Source organism: Neolamprologus multifasciatus, chromosome 6 (genome assembly GCF_963576455.1).
Source record: "Neolamprologus multifasciatus chromosome 6, fNeoMul1.2, whole genome shotgun sequence".
NCBI lineage: Eukaryota > Metazoa > Chordata > Actinopteri > Cichliformes > Cichlidae > Neolamprologus > Neolamprologus multifasciatus.
In genome coordinates this window covers 28,708,746-28,731,273 of record NC_140444.1, presented here as the reverse complement: position 1 = coordinate 28,731,273, position 22,528 = coordinate 28,708,746, and the positions used below count along the sequence as shown (strand labels likewise).

General features: G+C 41.5%; 2 protein-coding genes across 2 annotated transcripts in view; one reads left to right on the top strand and one right to left on the bottom strand.

Annotated features, from left to right (window-relative positions):
* gna12a (guanine nucleotide binding protein (G protein) alpha 12a) overlaps nucleotides 1-9,033 on the top strand; it is a 35,358-nt gene extending 26,325 nt beyond the window's left edge. Inside the window, exon 6 of the mRNA XM_085162694.1 lies at nucleotides 992-9,033. Coding sequence (XP_085018820.1) covers nucleotides 992-1,153 — 162 coding nt within the window. The 3' untranslated portion in view covers nucleotides 1,154-9,033. The remainder of the gene's footprint in view (nucleotides 1-991) is intronic.
* ern2 (endoplasmic reticulum to nucleus signaling 2) lies at nucleotides 4,006-20,729 on the bottom strand. Its single transcript, XM_085162692.1, has 24 exons — nucleotides 20,403-20,729; nucleotides 19,412-19,529; nucleotides 19,287-19,320; nucleotides 18,668-18,740; nucleotides 18,513-18,585; nucleotides 18,295-18,417; nucleotides 18,113-18,214; nucleotides 17,846-17,905; nucleotides 17,512-17,728; nucleotides 15,788-15,866; nucleotides 15,537-15,687; nucleotides 14,408-14,559; nucleotides 14,109-14,297; nucleotides 12,765-12,906; nucleotides 12,478-12,591; nucleotides 12,222-12,312; nucleotides 11,289-11,478; nucleotides 11,100-11,196; nucleotides 10,761-10,960; nucleotides 10,490-10,637; nucleotides 10,104-10,231; nucleotides 9,772-9,895; nucleotides 9,573-9,640; nucleotides 4,006-9,471 (listed from the first exon to the last, which is right to left on the bottom strand). Exons 1-24 carry the CDS (start codon nucleotides 20,490-20,492, stop codon nucleotides 9,289-9,291), a joined length of 2,946 nt encoding a protein of 981 aa, XP_085018818.1. The 5' UTR covers nucleotides 20,493-20,729; the 3' UTR covers nucleotides 4,006-9,288.
* Nucleotides 20,730-22,528: the final 1,799 nt, after the last annotated feature.

The following is a 22,528-nucleotide window of genomic DNA, read 5'->3' as shown; positions in this document are numbered from 1 at the left end:
CAACAGGTTTGAAGGGATGTTCACTCATTTTTACAGAAACTCCCAGAAATGTCTATAAATTAGGTTTCTTGGCTGCCACTTGGCAACTCGAAGCTTTAGCTCCAGCCACAGATTTTCTATAAGTTTGGCGTCTGGAGGCTGTTGCAGTACGTGGCCCCGTCCAGAAAACAAAAGCATAATGTTTCCACCTCCGTGCTTGACTGTGAGGGTGGTGTTCTTTGGGTCATACTCAACATTTCTCCTCCTCCAAACACAGCGGGTCAAGTTGATGCCAAAGAGCTCAGTTTGACCACAGCAGTTTATCCCAATCCACCACCTTTCTCATGATCAACCTCACCCTGTGAGGCCAGATCTTGCATGGAGCTCCCGATCGCGAGGGTGACTGATCTTTTACAATCACTACAACAGTTGTGCATGTCTGCAATTTTGCCCCTGATGTCCTTCAGCAGTTGGCTCATGGTGGTGGAGAGGTTGGAATGGGAGAAATTGATTCTCTGGACCGGTGTCTAGTGGAGCTGATATCAGGAGTATCTGTAACTGACTGATTGATTTATTGATTGTAATCTGTGTCCCACAGTGGAACATAGTCAATCTGTGGGAGACATGCAAATCAATTTATTATAACTTTTATGTAATGGGTGTGTTTTTTGTTGTTGGGGCAATATCTCTCTATTAAAATTAAACTACCATAAAAATTAGAGACTATTCACATATTTGTAAGTGAATAAATGTATAAATTAAGCAGGGGATCAAATAGGTTTTTTCTCCACTGTACATTGACCTCATTATCTGAAGCTTAGGCCATGTGTAACACGAACATCCATCCCTCTAACGCTACATATGTGACAATAGTTCCACAACAAAAATATCTTCCCCCAAAAAGTCCAATCCTCCTGCTATGTCATAAAAGTCGGTCTGATCTTGTATTTACGTCAGTACAGTATATGTGAACACACGCACATAAAGACTCTTCCTCCTCTGCTTCTTCCAGGCGTTCCTGGTGCAGTTGTTTAGTCGTAAGAGGAGAAACCGAGGGAAACCGCTTTTCCATCACTTCACCACTGCGGTGGACACAGAAAATATCCGCTTTGTCTTCCACGCCGTGAAGGACACCATCCTGCAGGAAAACCTCAAAGATATAATGCTGCAGTGACCTTCACGTCATAGACGATGGCCTCTCTGACTGTTAACTGTGAAACCAGCCGTGAATCCAGGCCTGGAGGACTTCTGAGAAGGTCTCCTTTGATCTGAAGCAACAATGACCTGTGGAACCATCACTTGACCCACGCAGAGTGGATCTTAGTGACCTCTGAACCTGTGGAGCCCTGAAGCAACTCTGGACGTTTTGGCCCCTGTGGAATCTCTATGTTTAACCTGTATAAATGTGTGAATGCTGTAAAAAAAAAAAAGAAAAAGAAAAGAAAAAAGACAGTGGGCTTCTCCTTGCACAGGTTCCAAGATGTGTAAAAAATGTAGAGGAAAGCACCAACTACATGACATGAGCACTGAACGTTGTTTTTCTCTTCTGTATATAAGACTCATGACAACATGTCACTAAACCCAGTCAGACTGCTGCCTGTTGAAATGTAGCTCGAGCTGTGTGAAGACGCCACGGGAGGGGAAAGAAGCGCAAAGAAAGAATACGAGGAGGAAAAACATGAGGTTTGGAGCTGAAAAATACTGTCTTAAAGTACACCTGACAGAGGGAAGGGGGTTTGGGATCCATACTGGTCATATGCTGTGTTATGTGAAAAGGTTGCACAAGTGTTCCTGTCAATGAACTTCAGCAGAGGAGTGAGACTGAGCTGCGCTACACCGCTCGTCCTCTCCTGCCCCGTCTTTTCTTTCCTCATCTTGTGTTAATTCTCTTGTTCCCGCCATTGTTCGAGAGATCAACAGCTGCAGATAACAAGTGTTATTCTTCTAATCCCACTCCTTCTCGGCACAATAGACACATTGTTTTTCTCCTCAGAAGTAGACGGTCAAATTAGAGTCTCATCTAAGCTCTGAAAAGTGCACGCAGCTCCTGGTTTCGTATGAATCCATACACCTTTCCCGAGCTTTTCTCTCCCTTCTGTGATTTCCATAGCATCCCAGTAGATGCACCACAATAGCCTAGACTTGACCTGAGGCAGTATAAAAAGAAATATAGTAAAAAGTATTTTTAAAAAATCTACAAAAAAGCTTTGGCTTCTGGTTACGCTGCTTGTTCCTCTTCCCTTTGTCCTGTAAACGTGCCGGGAACAGCAGAAAATGAAGAGATTGAACTGCAGATGACCTTATCCCTGTGTTTCTTGTAGCCGTTTTGGACTTGTAGCAGTCGGGGTGGGAAGCCTTCCTAGCAAAAACACTGAGACAATAACAAGTGACTTACACAAGCCAGACCTTTTTAAAAAAAGAAACAAAAATCATCACAGGGAAGCGAGTTTAAACACGTTCTGGTGACTGGCTAGTCTGTGATTTCCTAATGAGTTCCTAGAAAGTATCCTGAACAAAGTAGTTGGTCGTGTAAGGAAAACAGGAAGCTGCCAGAAAGAAGTGCTGCCTTCAAATCCAAATATTTGATTACTGTCAGAAATACAAGTTCAGTGATAAGCGACGGCTAGAGATCATTTATTTAAATGTCCGCTGCATTGAAAACAAGAAGAAAAAAACTCGGATTTAAATTTTTAAAAATACAACATACTTAAATTTTGGAATCAAAACAATTTCACTAAAGATGTTCCAATATTTTTAAAAAAAGCTTTGGTCAATGCTGCGTATATGAAAGGGAAAGAACGGCTCAAGGTAACAAATTCACAGATCATCGGTCATCATCTGAAAACCCTCGGGTGTGTCCAGCGTAAGGCTGATCTAAGACTTCCTGTTCCATTGATTGCCGATTGTTTATGAATGCAGTTTTCTTTTTAAATCAGGTGATGGCAGATGTTTTTTTTCAAATTGCACATCGGCAAATGTGTTCCTCTCGTTCATCTATCAGACGTTCTTGACTGCAAATGGAAACCAGAGCATTTTTGGTGCCTGTTGACCTTCAGACAATTTCTATGCATATATATATGCATATGTGTATTGTTGTGCTCCTCTAAAGTTCCCTCCAGCTTTATATGAAGTTTCATAGTGTCCTTGAGCTCATTGTTTTGGTTTTAGAGTCTCCAACATTACTTGTTTGGTTCACTCTCACCACTCACGGCCTTGTTTCCATCCCAAAAAAGTCCTAAAAACCAACCACACTGCACTTCTTTCCGAACGCTAAACTGCAGCCGGACAAAAATAGCAGCCAGCCTGTGAACATAGTGGACTATTTAGCAGCTGAAATGTCAGATATTTGTTCAGCAGGAGGTGCACAGCGAAAGCCGAAAAAGCCACAAGAGTTTATATTACCCAGTCCATCAAGATGTCTTGATTTGATTGATTTGAATGTAATGACTGAATTTTTTTTCTGCATTGGGTTAATCTGATAACTGCAGAAATATTTTGTTCAGTGCAAGTTTTTTCAGTGTCAGACATGTAATGCAGGTATAAAGGTGAAATTATAAGTCAAGTAACCAGCAGGTTAACTATGAATGCAATCAGTCACAATATGTCCTGTTACGTAGCTTATCTGCAGTTTTAACAAACGTTATGCACTGATTTCTGATGGTGGTTAAACTACTCACAGGAGCATCCCTCATACTTTGTACATTTTTAAAAACTACTTTTTTCCCTCCAATCAAGTGAGGTTAAGTGAAAACCCCTGATTTGCATTTTGGTATGCAGCAGTCGGACACAGCCGGGCTGCTCTTCCCACCCCGAGTAATAAGTCTGCATTGCCTCGAAGGCGAATGAGTCAAACCGGGAACGTTCCCACTCTCGCCTCGTTCTGATACTGTATTAAAACTGTGTTTGTGTTGATAAATCCTGTACATTAATTACTGTAAGTATGTGACTGACACTGTGTGCACATCCTAAAATACAAGCGGCACTCTGTCTAACGGTATCACTGTAACTATAACTGCTCTGTTGGTGTTGTTAGCTAACCTACCTTGTTTTCCTCTCACGCTTAACTTTTTTTTTTTTGTCGTTTTGTTCAATTTTGTAATTGTCGTCATTGCACTGGATATGTCCGAGAGAAAATGAGCAGAAAGGAAAACGCCTGGGGAAGAAAAAGGCAATGAAACAAACAAACAGATGCAGACGCTGAAAGGCGAACAGGATGAAGGTCGGGAGGGTTGGCGGGGGGGATGAAAAGAGGGAGGTCTTCTGCCTTTGTTTTTTTGTTTTCCAGTGCCTTGGCTCTGTGCTCTGTGGTGAAATACACTGCCGTTTGCTGACACGCTGTTTCTTTATTTTCTCAGTGTGGCCGTCTTTTGTGTGCTTGAGTGTGTATGCTGTAAAGCAAGAGGTCGAGACCCTCTGAGCTGGAAAGTGAAGAGTGGTAGAAAGATTAGCGGGGAGGAGGGGTTGGGGGGGGGGGGCGGATAGATGTGAGGATTTTTAAGAAATGTTTTTGAGCTCCGAAGGAGAAACGCGGGGGGGAATAAATTCAAATATGTTTTTCTAATGTCCTGGGGCCGTTTAATCAGTATTTATGAACACGAGAAGCTCTCTTGCGAAGCCAGAGAGTTGAAGCTCCTGATAAGTAATGTCACACTGATCTACAACCTAGGCTAACCGTAGGCCCTCATCCCACATAATGTAACATGAAACTCATCAACCAGAGCTATCAGACCACTGGGCATGAGAGTAAAGCTGAAGTCGGGCAATATCTCTGTTACCCAGCAGAGTCTGACCTTTGCTTTGGCTTTTAATCAGAGGAGCTCTGCTGCATAACAGACTCCAAGTCTCAGGAGAGAGGGAGGGAGCCCAGAAACAACTAGACCAGAGTTTTAGTGTTGTTTTAGAAATCACTGGTTAACATAGATTTATTTACACAGGAAGTAAGCAGAGTGTAATTTAAGGTCCGCTCAGGCACGCCGCAGAAATGAATGTGACAGCCATACGAGAGCTCCCGGCTCCAGAAGAACACTGAAGTGACCTTGTGAATGGGTAGGCGCAGACTAAGGGGGGGAGGGACGGACAAAGGGAGGAAGGGGGAATACAGGGAAAAGTAAGAGGATAGAGGGAGGGAGAGAAGAGAAGGGGGAGGAGGTCATGTTTCCTCTGTTGAGCCCACTTCCTGTCCTGATCCCAAAATGGAGAGACTCAGAACGACATCGCTCAGGCTGTTTCGATCGCCTGCCCCTCTTCACCCCACAGCACAAACTCACACACACACACACACACACAGGCTAGCACACATCAGAGAAAACCTAACCAGCCTCCTGCGGTGTCGTACAAAGGAGATGAGAGGAAAAAGCAGGGAGCAAAAAAATATATCCCAGTGGTCTCTGAAACATAAGGAAGCATTCGTTTATAGAAGCTGAGAGGCACAGGACATTTCGTCCTCACACTGCATTTCAACGTTTGTGTCTGATGTGTAGCCTGTGTGTGTGTGTGTGTGTGTGTGAGTGAGAGAGAGAGAGAGAGGGAGAGTATCAATGCTAAATTCTACACTATAGTCAACACCAGGAGGTCTGTGCAGGATATTCTTATAGTTGAATTCAATTCAACCCAAGGAGGAGTTTATTTCAAAGTGAAAATATAAAATTGGAGTAGCACTTTATAAAAATGTCACACTGTTAAGCATTAGAAAGGTATTAGTAAGGCGCCTAATTCAGTTTTGGACAGTGAATATTCTATATACTTGTATATTATTTATACGATAGTTAGCACTAATTAAGATAGGTATTTATATCGGTGCACTGCAGCCATCCAGTCTTTATGTGCAGCTTGCTAATAACGACTTACTTCTCTGCCAAAAAACAAACCAAAATAAACACAAAATGGCAGGAAATAATGCAAAGCTTTTTAATGCAATGGATAAAAGGTGATTGTAGCCATTTTTATTATTTTGCCTCCAGCAACCAAAGTAAATCAAGAATAATGTAGAAACACCATTTTTAGCCACAGACCAACTCACAGAAATCAAAAGAGGACTTCTCTGTTTCTTGTTACAGCAATAACATAACGTAATTGTTGCCTACCCGAATATCCACAGACCTGAGAGCCATCACGCACATTTATCTGTTATCTGTGTGCGAGTGTGTGTGACTGTGGGTTCGAGTGTGTATACAGCTGCATGTGTGCAGCGCAGTGAATTTGGTCTCATGACTTTGGTTAAGCTGATGTTTCCCTAAGGCTGTTTTGATTAGACCTACAGCTGAACTCTGATATTTAATAATGAGCCGGGTACGCCCTCTGTTTTTCTCCACTCACACACTCACACACTCACACACACACACACACACACACTGACCAAACGACTGAATCAGAGATAAACGAGCATAAAGTATGAACGAGTGGTTCATTAGCTGATGATTTGGTCATGACAGATAGCTGCTCCCCAGGCTTTCAGATCATTAAACCACTTCTGTTTAAGTTCACACTGACAGTGGAATTAACTGATGTCTGACATCTTATCTGCTCTACGGGAAGTGTTTTTGAGGGCAGATTGTTAATCAGGCCAAAACGAACGCAAGAGAACAGTTTTACATGTTTGGACGGTGACCGCATATACACAAGTACACAGCTTTAATCTGTTACTTAATAACTTCAATAATAATAATGGATTGCATTTATATAGCGCTTTTCGGGACCCCTCAAAGCGCTTTACAATACCACTGGTGAAGGCAAGCGAGGCTGCCATATCGCGCCATCGGCCCCTCTGGCCATCACCAGTAGGGGGTAGGTGAAGTGTCTTGCCCAAGGACACAACGACCGAGACTGTCCGAGCCGGGGCTCGAACCGGCAACCGGCCGATTACAAGACGAACACCCAACTCTTGAGCCACGATCGCCCTACAATCACACAATCGCAATTCTGTTTAATGCATGAAAGCAATTTAGAAGCCTGCGACTTCCTCTTTACTTCTAGCCTTTACCAAGAAAAGTCATTTAAATGATCAGAGCTGGGCTTGGCACATGTCTCCCTCTGCTGGAGTAAAGTAGACAATGCAGCATTTTTACTGTGATTCAATGATTCTGTTTTTACTGTGTAACTCTGAATAAATAATAAAAATAATACATAAAAAATGAAGCAAAGTCAGTTTAGTAGTTTTTTTTTTTTGTTGTCTTTTTTTTTTTATACCCACTGACATTTTCAAATGGTAAGTACCTCTCTGGCACATTCATCTGCACAGGAATGACATTTTCTCACCAGGATAAACAATTGACATCAGAAAAGGAAATGTCTGAAATGAGTCTTTCCTTATTCAACAAAGTGTAAAAAAAAATCTTTACCTTTTACCTTCTTCATCTTTAATCTTGCTTTCCACCATGTCTCACTCTGTGCTGTATACAGTTTAATGCTGCAAGTGCTCCTGTTAGGATTTAATAACTTAGATTTGAACAAATTTATTTTGCTTCAAGGTGAAGACAAAAATGGGTGTACCTGGCATAAAACCAAAGCTTCAGTTTATTTCACTCGTTCATTAATTTTCCTACATCTTTTTTCCATACACTTTGCCTGGGACGGGGGTCTACAGGCAAGGTGGTGTACTTTGGCATCATTCCGGTTTGCTGTTGATTCGGGGCACCACATGCTCGCCAACACCTCAACAGTGGGGGGTGGGGGTCAATGTGTGTGCAAGTGTCTTTATGTCTCTGTGTCATTAGTGGGTGGGTGTGGGTGAATGGTCGGAGTGTGTATGTGTATGTGCGCATATGTGTGTGCGCGTGCGTTCTGGTGTGGTTGTTGGCCCCAGCCTCTACCAGGGTCAACTGCCCGTTGCTTCAGGTCTGCTGGGACTCTCACCCTTTGGCCGTGCGCACCGCCTCCCCTCTTCTCCTGCTGGGATGGGTGTGCGAAATGTGTGGCCTCAAGTCTTCTACCAGAAACCAGAAATAAACTTCCAAGTTTTCACAGCTTTACCCACGTATGAAGTGTGTCAGTGATGTCTGATTGTGATATTCACTGTATTCTCTTTAGTGGACGACATGCCTGGGTGGAGCTGTATAACTACCTTCACTTATGCAGGTACGGCACTGTCTCCAGAACAGTTAAAGAAAGCACAGCACGAACATTAGTGTGTAGCCTTGTGTAACTGTGTACCTCAGTATCTGCGGTGTGTGCTTTACCTACAGCTTCAACAACATTTGTACACCCAGTTATAAACCTCTACACTGACAACATGAAGACGAGATCTGCTGCAGTTCTTCAGCACACTCTTTAATCATTTCAGAATTATTATGCATCAGTCTACATGATTCTGTCAACCTGTAAAACTATCCCCACTGTCAGAGAGGCTATTTTCAGTAGTTAATATAACTTATCATAATTTTACTTCATTTTGTTTCAGTTCAATAAAAGCGGCTGTGTTTTCACCTTCCATTTTAACTTGTGCTACACAATGTACTTGCTCAAGGGCAGGTTATTTTCTACACAAATAAACACAGCACCTTCTGACCAGTCAATTCTCTTAAAAAATATATATATACTTTATCATGCTGAAAGATCATTGATGCACAGGTAACAGGAGTGTCTACAGTTTTTAAACAATCACCTACAACCTTTGGCTTTTCCTTCCAATCAGGAGAAGCCAAAGGTTTTGCTCTCAGATAGCTAGAGATTTGCAAATAATTTACTTTAAATTCTGTTGGGTTTTTTGCTGTAACAAAGCAAAAATACACTTACACACCATGTAAGCAACACTGTCACTGTGATCAAATTTACTTTCATGATGGGCCAGTAAATAACAAGCCTTATTAACAGGCTTATTACTTGGCTGCTGTATTTAGCCTGTGTTAACATTTCTTATCCATTTGTTTACAGTTATAGTTTGTTCCTTTGGTCAGAAATGTGCTGGATCAGACCTGTCCGTGTTTGGATATCTGGTATCATTAACATGCTCATAGCTCTCATTGGAAAAAACCGAGGCTGGCTCACAGAGTTAATAACCACTGTTGTTTTTTAGGTTTAGTGAAGCCCAAAAAGAAAAAGAAAAAAAAATAATAATAATTTGACTGAGATCTAGTTTAAAAACATATCCTATTATTAATACAAATATATACATTCTTTAAGTAGGGAAGAAATAAAAAATACAATAAAATTAATCTATAAAACAACCCCAAGTTCTATAAAAATATTTTCAGAGCAGCTGTAACTTCCCCTGAAGAACAGCACAGGCTTTACAAAAGCAATAACAGGGTACAGTCAGGGATTTCTTTTACTTGGCCCTGCACATGAAATGTGGAGTGCATAGCCTTGTGAAAGCTATTTGGCATTGGGGGGTAGGTAGTAAGGGTGAAACAGTCTTTCATGGGCACAGATTTGCAGCGCAGCGTGCGTGTGCATCAGTAACCGTGGAAACCGTGATGTGAAGTACCCGACGAAGCCTTCGGGCAGCTCACCAAGAGTCTCCTGCACCTCTGGTGGGAGCTCGTGGTAGTGATGCTTCTGTAACGTAAATGCAAAAAACAAAACAAAAAAAGTCAAAAACATAAAAAGTGGGTTGAAGATAATTCTGCATGAATCTAATGATTGTAATGCTGGCTGACCTTATTCCTCATGGCTCTCAGCAAGTCTCTCACCGAGTTTCCTTTATAGGTCCTGAACCGCCTCAAGTCTGGGGCGCCCATGGAGGAGGAGGAGGAGGAAGAGGAGGGGGGGAGGAAAAAAAAGCATTACAGGTTTATTGTCCTGCACAGATGTTAAGCATGCATGTAGAGCTCCGAGGGTGTGTCTGTGTGTGCAAACCTGTCTGCAGAGGCACGGAGATGTGCATCCTCCAGTTGGTTCGGACGACTAATCTTCCTGCAGTTTCTAATCTGACTACAATTGGACTGTCTGCAGGCTCCTTCTCTATGCGGTCACTCACATCCTTTATACAAACATAAACATAAAAAAATAAATAAATAACACTGCTCACAGAATCTGCAAACACAAAGCAAACAAAAAGAAATTCCCCACAACATCTTTTCATAGCCCATCTCTAAATAGAAATAATAAAAGTAATAATTTTATTATTAGATTTCAATGTCTACATGCTGCTATAAACGAGTGACCACAGAGCAACTGAGGCAACACACCTGGAAAAATAGCAGCTGCTTCTCGGGGCTCCAGAAGAACGGATGTTTGAGCACGCAGGCAGTGGAGGGGCGTGACTCCACCTCAGCACTGATCATCTGCTCTATCAGATCCTGTGCTATGACATCATCTGATAAGACCAGCAAATATAAATGTTTTCCAGTTAGTAACATGTGATGTGATCTGAGCACGGTTTACAAAAGAGGCCAATCAAAGCATCAATTTCACGCCGGTAACTGGAAAAACTGCAGCCAAAAGCATGTTTGAACTGATGCACCGGTTCAAAGTCTGGTGGCTAAATGGTGCTCACGTATGAAGGCATGGACGGTTTTCCATTTTCACATCATAGGACCTACTAAGGAGAGAAGCACGAGTGAAAGACACTCACCATGTAAATCCTCCATAAAGTGTGAGAGCGAATACTCTCCTGACAGGATGTTGACCTGTCTTCTCAGTGCATCGCCAAAGGGGTGCTGCCCCCTGCTGATTACGTAGTAAAACACACAGCCTGCTGAAAACACGTCCACGGCTGCTGTCTGGAAAGATGAGACGAGAAACACCTTTACCAACAGGTAATGAAGTACTTCTCACTCTAAAGACCAACCGGGCTTCTTATTGAGAAGAGTTTAGCAGTTTTTATAAAGATGTTTGCAACCTACCGGTTTATTTTCAGGGTTGTCTCGCAGCACTTCAGGAGCTATCCACCCTTCAGTTCCTGGTATTCCAGAACGCAAAGAGAAGCTGCTCCGGCCGTCGGGAATCTTCTTACAGAGCCCAAAATCCGAGATGAGAGCTCGGACCCGACCCAGTGCGCTCGGCCCAGAAAGCAGGATGTTTCTAGGCTTCAGGTCACGATGGACTAGACGGATAAAGGAAAGGTAAGTTTTAAAGAATATTATAGTGTATATAGAATATATAGAATTTATAGTGTATGTAAATATACGTGTGTGTGTGTGTGTGTGTGTGTGTGTGTGTGCGTGTGTGTGTGTGTCTCAGACCTATATTGAGTGAGTGGAGATGTGAGAGGCCACACATGGTCTGTTCCAGCAGAGTTATAGGACTCAGCTCAGGAAAGGAGGACGGCTCTTCCACATACTGCAGTGAATACAGACAAAACAAATGTTTTAAAGATAATTCAATTAACAGTCAAAGCGGAGATCTCAGTGACAGTCCACTGTAGCGCCAACCTGTTGCAGAGTTGCGGTGCACAACTCGATGGCGATGTAGGTGAAGAGGTGGTCTCGTTCTGTGCAGAAGTATCGGATGACGTTGGGGTGCGTGTCGGACTCTCGGAGGAGCTGCACCTCTCGCTCTGCCACCTCAAAACACTCTGGCAGAATTCGCTTCACGGCAACGAGGCGGTCGTCAAATTTACCCCTAAAATCCCCATAACATGATTATGTGCATGTGTGTTGTTCAAAAAGATAAAGTTTGTTGATGTTTTGCTGTTATAGAGAGTAGGAGTAAGAAATACTGACAGCTGTGTGCTCCGTATTTTGGTGCTTGTCATATTTTCAAAGACATGAGTCAAGTTTTTCAACCTGTGGTCACCTTAGCTTTGAATGAGTTCCTATTCACATTCAGTCACACCACTAGCTATAGTATAGACCTTAGTAAAGTCAAAAAACACAATCAGATAAACATCCATTAGAATCCATTTCTTCCCTCTCTAGTTTTTAACTCTTTACCCATTCACAGCCTACCAGGAGTAACCCTTGAAACCTTTGTTTCCTGATTGGTTGGAGCGTTTCTGTATTGATGCATCAGAGGTTAGTGAGGATGGTCTCTGCCTAAGCAGCTACCCTCAGAAAAAAAATAAGCAAACTATCCTAATGGTCACCAAACCATGTCTTTATTGACATACACTGAAGTGTCAAAACTCATCATTTTGGGTACAGAGGAGGTGTCGTCCTCATCCTTATTAAGGATAATGATTAATATCGTAATCATGAGGAAAACATACAGAGGATTAGTGCTATTTGTGATGGGCACTGAAAACAGCGTGCTACTTTTTATATGCTTAAGAAGAATTCTTGACAAAAATATGATACAAGTTTTCTCTTTTGCTTAAAATCATGAAAATCCACTGATACAGTTTTCTGCTTACAAACATATCGTACCTGAAGACAAACGTTCCTGCAGAGCCGTGTCCGAGCACCTCAGAGGGACTGAAGCAGATTTTACCCACGTGCACCTCCTCACTGTTTCCTTCTGAGAAATAGAAAAAGTAAAAATAAAGAAAGGAAAACTAAATGTAGCTCATCTTTAAGGTGAAGGAGCAACAGTGATTTTTTTCCCCCCCCAGTAATGCTTTCTGTTGAGTTTTTATACCCAAAAGCATCTTGAGGCAAATTTGCCAAGTATGCTGCGTTTCACCTGCTGTGGGTTTGTGTCCATTCTTGCCATTTTTATCTCCATGCGATGTGTTGCTGCTGCTGCTGCTGTGACTGTGAGGACTAGGTAGAAGTTCTGTAGATGCAGGCAACGGGTCTAGGTGTAGATATACAGTCTGAATAAGACTCTTGCAGGTATTAAAACTTATACTGAGTCCAGGTTAATCTGGTCCTCAATAATGACAGGTTTTATTAACTCTTCATTTCTCATCACCATCACTGCACTCACAAGCACAGAGCGACAGAAAACTTGGTTTTTAAGTTACACACCGCTTGAGATGTTTGCATCAGTGGAAGGAGGTGGGTCTGAAGAAACCAACATTTGTGCCTGCGTATTTGTCTGCATGCGCTGGAGACGAGACTCAAAGGCTTCCTCCAGCTGTCTTTGAGCTTTCAACTGCTGAGCTGCACGCTGGAGAGACGCATATCGATATACAACACATCAAACAAGAAGGTTGAGTTCAAAAGGTCAGTACTGAAAATATAAGATTAGTAAACTGTCCACACACTCAAAAACATGGCAACTGCAATTCAGTCTCAGTAGTGTGGAAACTCCACATAAGCCATTTAAAAGAAGCTTAAAAACAAAAACAACACAAATAAATGTGCAATTTATCCATAATCACTGTTTCAAACTATGATTTATTAGATTAAGTGGGGAATATACTTTTTTCTTTGTTAATCAATCACATACACTCAGTAGCCTATTAAACTCTGCAAAAACAATACTTAGGAAATGCATATATATGCAGGAAGGTGCTACTGAAGCTGTGAGGATAAGCTTTGCTGTAAATATGATGTGTCTATCACGCGGTGGCATTGAGCAAATAACCTGCTGCAATAACTGAATGTCCTGTTCATGATATGTGGCGTGACATGATAACTGCCTGAGGCTTAGTTACTGTATCTGGCTGAAACCCGTCCAGAAAACATATTTGTTTCTATTCCAAGTGCTGCTGAGGGGAGCTTCATCAGCCCAAAAAATGAGACGCAGACGCAAAAGAGGCTGCATTTTAAAAAGCATTACAGCCCTCGGTTTTTCAAACAGAGTGGAAACGCTCTTCATCTCTCACTTGTACTGTCACCATTCATTACCAAGCCCGCATGAGTAAACAACAGCTGAAGATGAAACAATGATCTCTGTTCTCTAAGGGTCAATGAATGACATGCTGGAATAGGAACACAGCTTTCTAACTTAAGTAGAGGAATAAGGTGGGTGGAGGAAAACTGGGAGCAGCAAGAATTTTCCATCACACTGTTTTGGATTTAATGACGATCACAGGTCACTTACAGGGGCATCCCACCTGCCACCATTAAATCGGAGCACCTTTGTCGGACACCCAGACAAAACCATAAATCCTCGCCTTTGTAGTTTGCTTTTCTTTCTTTAAAACATGTAATGAGTTTATTAATGAGCTATGCAGCAGCGGTTTACTCCCATTTCTCATGTTCATACTAAGGTATGCTCATAAGCTTATATATGGGTGATACTGCATATTATTGATTAGAAAGCAGTGTTAGTGATCACCTCATTTAATTCTTTAAAAAAAGGAAAAGAGTTTTTGTTAAAGCTTCTGAAAAAAAAGAAGAAGCATAAAACGAGCAGAAACTCACGATGGGATATGTGAACATGAAGGCGAGCCATCCTCCCAGCAGCAGAGTCACGACAGCCAGAGTCAGACGGTCCTGAGTCACATAGAGAGGCAGCACGGTGGCTGACCTCTGATCCTGTCCTGACGTCTTCCCATCAGCCCCTCCTTGGTTAGCCTTAGCGTCACTATGTCTGCCAGCTAATGTTTGAAACTGAGATACACAAGAAAGAAAAAGAGAGAAAAAAAAAAGAGGAATTAGATGATGAGGATACTTTTTTTTTTTTTTTTTTACATTTTTCTTGTGAAACAGCCGTGACTCACATAGCGCTGATGGTAGTGGGAGGCAGGGGACAACGGGGAGGCAGGGGAGGCAGAAGATCGAGGGGGGATGACCGCCTCACCAGAATGCTGCAGGGTGGTGGGAAAATCTCTCAACATGGTTGTGTGGGCTACCGGGGGGAGCTCATGGTGACCTGAAGCAGCAAAACACACAGATCAAATACATTTACATCTGCACAAGTTTTTTGTTTTTTTGTTTGTTTGTTTTTGTTTTGTTTTTTTTGGGGGGGGGAGGGGGGGGGGGTTGGTTTGATGCATAAATCAAAGACTCAAAGGCTCGTACACCAGAACTCTTACCATGAAAAATAAAGAAAAAGGATATTAATCTTAATGCTCCACTGCTTATGTGAATATCATTTTTAATATATTTAAATACTTAAATAGATAATTATTTAATGTAGCAAGAGTATATATGCACTAACTTAGAAAATGATACACTAAATAAATATCTCCATTTTGACATGGGTGTGTATTTGTTTACATTTGTACTGAATTAGTTATTTTCCTCATTAATCATTCCTTACTGACAGTATTGTTTTCGGCTAGATTAATTAGGTCTCCAGCGATCTAACAAGTGGAGGCAGCCATTACATTTGTGAGCCAAACAATATGCATAAGACTGACCCCATTGCACTCTTTGAATAGCAGCCCACTCATTTGCATACTGAAGCAGTATGCAAATTATTTGAGTAAAGGATAGATGAATTAGCAGAAAGGTAAATAAATACAGAAGCAAATTAACACACAAATTCATGTTACGTTCTGTGAATCGATTAACGCTTCATTTTATTATTATTATTTTAATTGATTTAAACGTCATTTATGTCAACACTTTTATTTCTGAGTTTGTGCCTGTGAGGTTAGCCTGCAGCTCACTACTCGTTTTTCTTCACTGCGATTTTCTCTGCAAGGAGGTGTCATTGTTATGTTCAGGTCAGCATTTTTTTTATTATTATTATTATTATTATTATAATTAAAAACCAGCAGCCAATTTTTCTAGTTCTGGACAATAACTTCATTAATACAAATGTTGTCATTTGGGTTGGTTAGTGTCTGAAGAACTTATTTATTTTTAATAAAGAAAGCTGTCTGTGTGTTTGAACACGTTTACCTATAAGCAGCCAGTGGTTTTTCTGGTTGTTTATGCTCCCCGGAGGATAGCGCACATCGGTGGATGGTGTGATCTCACACTCCCCTCTCTCTCTGACTGTCACCTCAGCCGTCAGTGGACCGTCGATCCGTGCCAGGGTCAGTCCCCGAGGCTGCCGTGGCAACAAAGAGCACAGATGAGTCAGGAGTGGACTTTCCCCATTATCACCTCAATCACCAGCTGACTGGATACACTGTTTAGCTTGAACTCACCACTAATGAGACTCCGTGGTGGACAAGAGAAGTCGAAGCATAGAGGTGGGAGTCCAGCTTTCCCACATAGAGAGTGGGCCTTAAGGAAATAAAAGCTGAGTTATTTTAATTCAGTCATTGTCCAAGTATTCATGAACCTAACTGTGCATCAAATGAGAGTCATGACTGTGTAGCAATTTAAAACATCATACGCTCTTTCCCGTCTGTCTCTATCCAATAAAGATGAAATGAAGATTTGAAAATAAGGGTCTCCTCTGGTTTCAGGAGTTAAGATTAGGGGTGGGTTTTTATAATCGATCTATCGATTAAATTTGATTCTGGCTTGGATAACGTAAAATCGATTCATTAAAATCCTGAATCAATTTTTTTATATAAATTTATTTTGCATGAAATGCCAGAATCTCTGGTGAAATCTCACAAAATTTCAACAACCACCAAACAGCTAAGACAGTAAATGAGAGCAGGAACACAGATTCTGCACAAATACTTAAACACACAGCTGGGACCCGCGCATCAGAATCAGTTAGATGTCGCCTTTCTCACAGTCGGGGCTGAAAGCCGACAGCTCGCTGATTCTGATGCGCCTTGTGTTCACGCCCTTTATACGCTGATTCTAAAGCTGTTCGTTTGATGTCTCTCCAAACATATTGACCGAACCAGCAGCAAAAGAAGATCCAAACTACGCTTCACATAAACATCGTCATGTATTCACTCTTACTTTTACTGTTTTGCTTCGACCACGACGCACAGCTCTCTCTCTCTCTCCCTCCCTCCCTCTCTCTGTACTTCAAGAACAGTTTCCCGTCTAAAAATCTATTTTCTTCATTATTCGCTTGCTTGTTACGCACAAGTCTACCGTTGTTTACAGCGCTGTCGGCCGACGTTTTTTTTTTCTCGTTTTATATACTTCCGAAAAGAAAACCTCATTTCTGCCGTTCAATACTGAACAAATTTAAACTTTTTAAAATTATGCAAAATGCAAAACGCTGTGTCTCTAATAAAACCGCTGTAACTTCAGAAGTAATGTTCATGTGTTGATTAATGGTTTTCTTTCGTTTTTGATGTACTGCAGAATATTTTTATAAAATCCCAGGCCAGGAAAATCGCCTTCATGTGTTTCTGTGTTTTATCTTCAGCTACTTTGACACAAAGGCATCTGCTGTGACGCTCACACCTTTGATAAAGTCTTGCGTGTGTCAGCTTCCTTTTTATAGATACAAAAATATGTAAATGTACTGATCTGAATTATAATATTTCTGACTGTCAAAACTTCCCAGATTCAAATTGAATTGAATCGAATCGAATTAAATCGAATCGATTCGGGACCTTGTGAATCGGAATTGAATCGATTCTAGAAATCAGTGACGATACCCAGCCCTAGTTAAGATAGACCAGGAACCGGTTTCACAGCTTTTTAGGAGACTTTCATCGCATCTTTTTTTCCCCTCAGCTTGTCTTTTTGCCTGTAGCAACTGTGTTTTAATACGTGATAATATATCTGGTGGTATTCTGATGGAGAAAAACACTCAGCAGATCTTGGTATCTGTGTTGCATGTTAACTCCAGTTATGAGGAATCCCTGTCATCTGTCATCATCTGCATTTGAAGCACATGCTTTGCATTTTCTCTGAGTCCTGGTTAGATCATCATGAATAACAATCAATAAGGAACTCAGTGACTGAACAAAACAATCCTCTATTCTTCAGTGAACACAATTCTTCTTACACAAGCTGAGTCTGTGCAGTGGCTTGCTCCTTCACAAACTGATAGCTCCACTTCAAAGTGGAGTGTGCATCTGCCTGGTTGCCAGCAGACGAGAATGTGAGAAAACGCAGTGTTTCCATTGCAAGGGACAGGTGGGGCGCGTGTCTCAGCGAGTCTCCAGAGTACAGGTAGACGCCGATCACTGGCGAGCCATAGTTCTGACTCCAAAGGACATCACCTGGAAAACAACAACAACACGGGACTTACAAGCCTCAATATGACTGTTAAGGAACACATCAATCATATGAGATGTTAAAATATTCACAAAGGGATAAAACCACACACCTCCCCCTACCTGACTCTCTGTCAACTGTCACAACAAGACCATCACCACTGGAAACAAGATGGGCCATTTCTATAAGGAAACCAGAGGCAACAGGTTAGTGTTGGAAGTGTCTGAGATCATTTTAACCAGCTGTTTACATGTAAAAAATAACCTAGAGTCTGTATCAAAATACTACAATAATGGATAATCATGAGTTACATTTGTGCAATGTCACAATAATCCTGGCAAAACAATTGTATTCACACTCAGCAACTGATTGTGCGTGCAGGGACGTACTGTAGTCTTGCTTCTCGTCGTAAGGCGGAGCAGAGTAATCGTTGTACGTGGCGTTCCATCGCAGCTCTTGTGTCTTCGTATCAAACATGGTAACAACATATTCTGGGAAAAACAAACAGTGACGCCCATCAACCTTCAACCCTCAGCCACGTGAGCGGGTGCAGCCACCTGTGCAGACATACCTGTGCGTCCAATGTAGAGCAGGGGACTGTTGGGACAGATGGAGTCGGAGGTGGAGGTTGTTAAACTGGTTTGCTTTTCACCGGTTTCAGGATCCACCACAAACCACACATCCTGCTTTTTACCTGCGAAGATTAACAAACAGCAGCGATGTAGGTCAGTGTCTCCTTTTATGACAGTCTGTTTCACACATGGTGATAAAAAAACGTGTTAATCTGACCTGTATAGAGTATCCCATCAGAGCTCCTGCAGGGAGCAGCCTGTACCAGCTCAGGGATGGTAAAAGGCAGTTTCTGCAGATTTATCAATACAATAAATCAAACAAGTTCTTTTTTTTTTAAATATAAGAAATATAACACAAACAAGCATCCTTACCATCAAACCTTCCTTGTGCTTTCCACCGAGTACATATAAACTGCCATCATTGGGGTCTGGGAGGAAACCTGGTCTAAATGAAAAGTGCACAAATTTAGAAATGAATCACTATCAAAAAAAAGAGAACATCTATACAATCTATACAACAACTAATAACACAACTTCCTTATAGAAATGGGCAATATGGAATCACCAGTTAACCTAACCCCCCTAACTGCATGTCTTTGGACTGTGGGAGGAACCCACACAGACACGGGGAGAACATGCAAACTCCACACAGAAAGGGCACCATCACACCACCGTGCTGCCCTATCAATATATGATTCAAACTTAATTATATCAGCTTTGTCTTAAACTAAGGTTTGGAGTTTGTTATTAACACAGGATTTTCTGGTGTGATTCATGCTTTGCTTAAAGGCAATCATAAGACTTGATGAAGAATTTCCACAGTTATGTAAACTGTTTATGCATTTAGATGATAAGGGTTGTGGCTCACTCTTCCTGAGATAAGTCTAAAAGCACAAAACAGCAAAGCAGTGACACTTTAAGGAAAGTTAAGCTTTTATTTCTGAGTAGTGGTACTCAGGGCCCCATGTCTGTGTGTCTCTATGTTACTTACTCTGTGAGGTAGACAGGAACTTGAATAATGGGGTCTGAAAGAATTAGAAGAGCAACTTAATGATGTATGATGTAAAAATAATTAAATACAACAGAGTAAACAGTACTGACTCTTTGTGTACAGACCTTCTCTTAAAGTCCATTTGATGTCTCCTGTCTGTTTGGAGACAGCATGCAGACTACCGTCCAGAGTGGAGACAAACAGGAGGGACTCTGGAAGGGTGACTGATCTGACCCCACCAACCTGAAGGGTCGCCAGAAGAAATTAGATAGACAAACACAACACAAACACACACATACACACACACACACACACACACACACACAGAAACAGACTGAAACTTTAGAACAGCTGTCTGACATTGAGGTCAGTCGTGTCATGTGTCGAAGATTTCAGCATAGCTTGTGTGTGTGTGTGTGTGTGTGTGTGTGTGTGTGTGTGTGTGTGTGTGTGTGTGTGTGTGTCAGGCCCACCACTGGGGAGTGGGGGTTGATTGTAATGGCCTGCAGTGAGTTTCTACTCAATAAGTGCACTGTGTTCCTGATTTAGCAGGATATCTTATTTGCCCTGCCCTCCAAAACTCGACACCACATGCCGAGGGGTGTGTATGTTAACCTAAGTGTATTTGTATTACTCACGCTGTGGGCAGATACAGTTGTTTAACAAAAGTGGGGACTTGACTGCCTTTAAGTTTAGTTTATGTTAAGATTAAAGTTAAATCACTTTAAGTCGAGATAAGTTCCCTTCGACTGTGTCTGAGAGTCCACCTCTCCCATATTTATACATTAGCAGAAGAGTAAACCTGAAGCAGAGGTACAAGTGAAGCAGGCAAACTAAGCTCACTCTCTCTCTTCCCCCCTCTCACACACAAACACACACAAACACACGCACACACGCACGCACGCACACACACAGTATTAACTTTCTTCTGACGAGTGAGCTACCTAGCTAGCTAAAGACGTTAAACGACCCATCATATCACCGCAACTTTGCTAGAGCCTGAAATAGACACACATGCCATTTGGGAGTTCCGTTAGGCATAAATAGAAACACAAAAACAGTGTTCACAACAACAGAAGCAGAAAGCGCCACACAACTCAAAGTTACAAAGTTTACCTGAACCAGCTTGCCTTCCAACGACAGCAGGAGAAGAGACAAGATCAGGCGCCCTACAGCCCCCATGACCCCTAAAACACTTTGTTTCATGGCTCTTAATAAACGAACAACTGACGGTACTCAACTAAAAACAGAGGTCGAAGTCTCTTTCCATTTCCAGCGCCTGCCAGCCACTGTTTGTAAGTTAACCACGGGCCTTTAACATCGCTAAATCCATGCGGACAGCCACTAAAAACGAACATTCAAAGCTCGAAGTGCCGCTTTAAAGCCATAACAAACGCAGCGTAACATCTCCTGTCACTACTCCATATTTCCGTGATGGGACGGATTCGGTGACGTCAGCAACGAACTGTCAAGCGGACAGGTGGGCGGGCCCTTTTCGCAGACCTGCCCCAGCTGAGTGACAGGAAGCTACACCAATGAGAGGAGATATTTGGAGCAGAAGGGGAGGAACTGTGGAAATGGCTGGAACACGTGGAAAAAGACAACAGGGCAGGTGTAAACGCAACAAGAGGGGGTCTTTGTGCAATCGAAAGTAGTGGAGACATTATGTTTTTTGTTCTCTCTCAGCACCCCGCCCAAAAAAAGCCTATACACACCTATCAGTGGTGGAAAGTACGTTTAGTTAGGTAATATAACGAATTATTCTTGCACTTCACTTTAATACAGGGAAGGAAATACTGTGTTACTTTTTAGTTTTAAAAAAGGTATCTGACCTCGGTGGGAATGAATGGGATTATTTTGCAGGGATTATGTTATCTGGGGGAAATATTATACTTATGTTTACATTTCTCTCTTTTTCTTTATTTCACTTTTTTCTTTTTCTTTTCTTTTTTCTTTTTTATCTCACAACCTTAAGTGTACAGGCTAATTACCCCGAATGTGCAGATCATCTGTAATCATTTTCCTCTCTTTTTGTTTATATGTATAAAGGGAAAACTCTTAATAAAAAGACATTGTTTTGTTGTTGTTGTTGTTTTAAGTATCTAATTTCAGTTTGGCTTTGAATCATACATTACCATTAAATCATCTTTAGTCTCATTACTGGAAAATGGAAAAGAGATGCAGTGATTTTTTTGAAACATCCAAAAATAGATGGAAATACAGTATTGTTATAATTCTGTGTAGCCTGTAGGTCAATATTTGGTATTCTTCAAAACAGCCTGAACTCTCTTAGGCAGCTTTCTTTTAATTTCTTTAAGTGATCTTCAGGAATAGTTCTCTAGGCTTCTTGAAGGACATTCAAAACTCTTCTTTGGATGTTGGCTACCTTCTGTCCTCTGGTAAGATGATCCCACATTGCTTCAGTAATGTTGTGGTCCGGGCTCCAGGGAGGTCAATCAATGACTGATAGTGTTCCACTGTGTTTTTTTATTCAGGTATGCTTTACTGCTGTGTCAGGTGTGTTTGTGATCACTGTCACGCTGATCAGATCCTTTCCAGTTGGAATTAACCCTTGTAATGTCCTTGGGATTCCCATTCTCTTGATGACAACACAAGGACAACACAAGGGTTAAATGGTGGAGCAAAATCAGACTGTACTTTTCTGTGTTCTGTGTTTTCAGTCCAGTTCTTGTGTAATTTAGCATATCTCAGCCTTTCTATCCATTTCATGAAGAATGGCTTCTTGTCGGTCACCCCTGTTGAGGCTTCACTGAACAGTAGATAGATCAGCTGAAGGGATTTCTCAGGTCCTGCGTCAGGACTTTACTGTTTTTGTTTTTTTTCTTATTTCTTACATACACGACTTTCAGATATGGTTTATCTGCTCTTTATAGTTTTTCTTCTTTTGAATTCAACTTTCACAAACTTTAAGGGGGGAAATGGTATCACCTTGTTGATACAAAAGTTCTATTTTATGGCTGTCAAAAACAGAACTTTGGAATTTTTGTACAATCAACTAAGAAAATGAGAAAAATATTATTTTTGTTACACATTGTATGTGTTTTTGTGAGTATCAACGTGCCTAGAGTTACAATTTAAAACTGATTCTTTGCAAGGTTGTCTATTTTGTGTAGACACAAGACAGGTTCATTGCTTGAGTTAGGTGAATTCTTTATACTCAAATGATTCAGATCAGTGTGAAGTGGCTTGTGTCGAGACTTTTGTGCAGTATGGATGGACTA